This window comes from Aplysia californica, unplaced genomic scaffold (genome assembly GCF_000002075.1).
Source record: "Aplysia californica isolate F4 #8 unplaced genomic scaffold, AplCal3.0 scaffold00024, whole genome shotgun sequence".
Classification (NCBI taxonomy): Eukaryota; Metazoa; Mollusca; class Gastropoda; order Aplysiida; family Aplysiidae; genus Aplysia; species Aplysia californica.
In genome coordinates this window covers 1,466,796-1,469,235 of record NW_004797294.1, presented here as the reverse complement: position 1 = coordinate 1,469,235, position 2,440 = coordinate 1,466,796, and the positions used below count along the sequence as shown (strand labels likewise).

The 2,440-nt window shown below is 40.7% G+C and overlaps 1 protein-coding gene across 3 annotated transcripts in view; it reads left to right on the top strand.

The window, feature by feature from the left end:
- Window positions 1–2,440, top strand: part of LOC101855697 (microsomal triglyceride transfer protein large subunit) — a 36,875-nt gene that overhangs the window by 15,466 nt on the left and 18,969 nt on the right. For all 3 annotated transcript variants that reach the window (XM_005090969.3, XM_005090970.3, XM_005090968.3), the window contains exons 5-6: window positions 392–511; window positions 2,244–2,383. In XM_005090969.3, the coding sequence (XP_005091026.1) occupies window positions 392–511; window positions 2,244–2,383 (260 nt within the window). The remainder of the gene's footprint in view (window positions 1–391; window positions 512–2,243; window positions 2,384–2,440) is intronic.

Genomic DNA, 2,440 nt, shown 5'->3' with positions numbered 1-2,440 from the left:
AAAATTTCCTACCAACTGAAAATATTAGGAGTGTCCCGCGCGCTCATATGACCTATGCAGTTGCGAGTGCCGTAAAACACTTTACAAAAACAAAAAAAAATACAATTTATTTGTTCTTCTTTCTTCTTCTTTCTTCTTCTTTTTTCTTCTTCTTCTTCTTCTTCTCCTTCTCCTCCTCCTCCTCCTCCTCCTCCTCCTCCTCCTGAAACTCAAGCCTCATTTTAACGTGCTCTCATCGTGTCTTCCAAGACAATAGAATTTTGCTGATCACGACAGGTTTCAAGGATTTTTCCATTCCTGGGGTTAAGGATGTAGTTTATCAATGAGTGATATTCATTTTATGTTTCTGTTCTTGTTACTTACTTACTGTCATTGACCCTTGTGTCATCAGGTGGATGTCAGTGGCGAGTGTCAGGTGACCTACACCAGCCCACAAGCTGGGTTCATTGACCGTTTGAAGACAGACTGTCAAAACCTGGAGATTGCAGGGCAATTTTCAACTGCCAACAAGGTAATGTGGAAATCAGATCGTTACGGTCAGGTTCAATTTCTGTGATGAGAATATTAATAAGTTTGTATGCAAGGGAATTCAACATTAATGTCCATATTCTGCCATTCAACCATAGAAAGTATGATCAATTTTTGTATAACAGCATGGGCCAAGAACACAAGACAACAAGAAAAAGAAAAATTAAATCGACTAATACGGAAAGCATGTAAAATTTCAACATCTACACTCCCCTACTTGGATGAATTGTACATAACAGCTTGCACTAAAAAAATTTATTCCATCTTTTTAGACAACAAACGTCCCTTGTTCCCTCAAATAAAAACTCAGAAGTAAAAGACCTAGGCTTCTGATCTGTAACAAAGAAAGATATAGAAGGTCATTTTTACCATCATCCATCAAAATGGTTCCACCTTAACCATCTTGTATAAGTATACTTACGGCCTTAGAGCTTGCATCAGAAAAACATTGAGTGTGTATCTAGCTTAAGATTATTATTGTTTATATTACTGCTCATTTATATTATGCATATGATTGTTAGCCTTTGTGTGTGTGCATGTGTGTGTGTGTGTGTGTGTGTGTGTGTGTGTGTGTGTGTGCGTGTGTGCATGCATGCATGCGTGCGTGCATTCATGCATGCGTGCGTGCGTACGTGTGTGTGTGTGTGTGTGTGTACAAGTGGTGAAACACCAAACCAATGTGCCAGGATCTGGACAATAAAGATGTATTTTATCTATCTTATCTTATCTTATCTATTAAACATAATATGGTGTAGCTCAATTTAGGCAGGTGGTTTGAGGGCACTTATGGTAGGTCCTGTTCTTCTCTTGCTTTTTTGTCTGTCTGACAAGCTTTTGCCCTGCCCTAAATGACTGTTATTGCGTCACTGTGCTTCTCTTTCCTTGAAACAAATCATTTCATAGCAAGCATAGGGATAGATGGGCATTCTCTTTAGGGTTCCTGAATGTTGGATCTTTTTATTTTTTTCCTTCTAGGTGAATCAACTGATATCTGCTTTGTCTCCTTCTGTCTGTTGTGTAGCAGTTTGCACGTTGAAGACTTGAGTCTCTCTCTCTCTCGCCCTTTTTAACTCCCAGTGGAGCACAGGCCATCAGCAGCATTACTCCAGCGAAGCCTGTCCTGAGCATCCTTTTCTATCTGTTCCCATGATGTCCCCGCTTTTTCAATTTCCGCTTGTACCGCTCGCCTCCATGTCATCTTTGGTCTTCCCTTCTTACGTTTTCCGGAAGACTCGAGTACAATTCCCATATTGGGACAATTTTTATGAAGAGTAATGGTCTTTCTGCTGAGACGTTGTTTCCTTCTCATGCCCAACAGGCCCTGACAAGCAAAGTCGAAGCTTATCTCCTAAATGATCAAAATTGTGTGAATGGGGACATAAAATACATGACATTAAAAAAGGAAAAACCTCATCTTATTTTTTCTGTTCCTGGTAGAGAATGGTGCTGCGTTCCCTTGCCGTGGGTGGTTGACGGGTGCTGTGGTGTGGTTTGCTCCTTCTTTCCTTTCAGACAACTATCGTCCTTACCTCCCGTCCTTCTTTTTTATGTTTGTTACTCACGTGTTACACCTCTAATCTTCGGCCCTTATATGACCTTATTGTGTTGCAAGTGCCGTATAACTCTTACTAAAACAAACAAACGGTTCCGTTGCCATGTACTTCAAGCCCTAAAATAACCGTCTTTTCTTTCTTTCTTTCTTTCTTTCTCCCCAGGCCCTTGGGGTGTCTGTCTGGGCCAAGTCCACCCAACACTACCAGCTGAAGGACTCCATCATTGACAGCGTGACCGGCACTCACCGCACTATCACCTACCTCAACATCAGGGCCGCTCTCAACGGTCTGGCATCTTCCAGGTAATAATCATAATAATAATGATGATAATAATAATGATAATGATAATAATAATAATT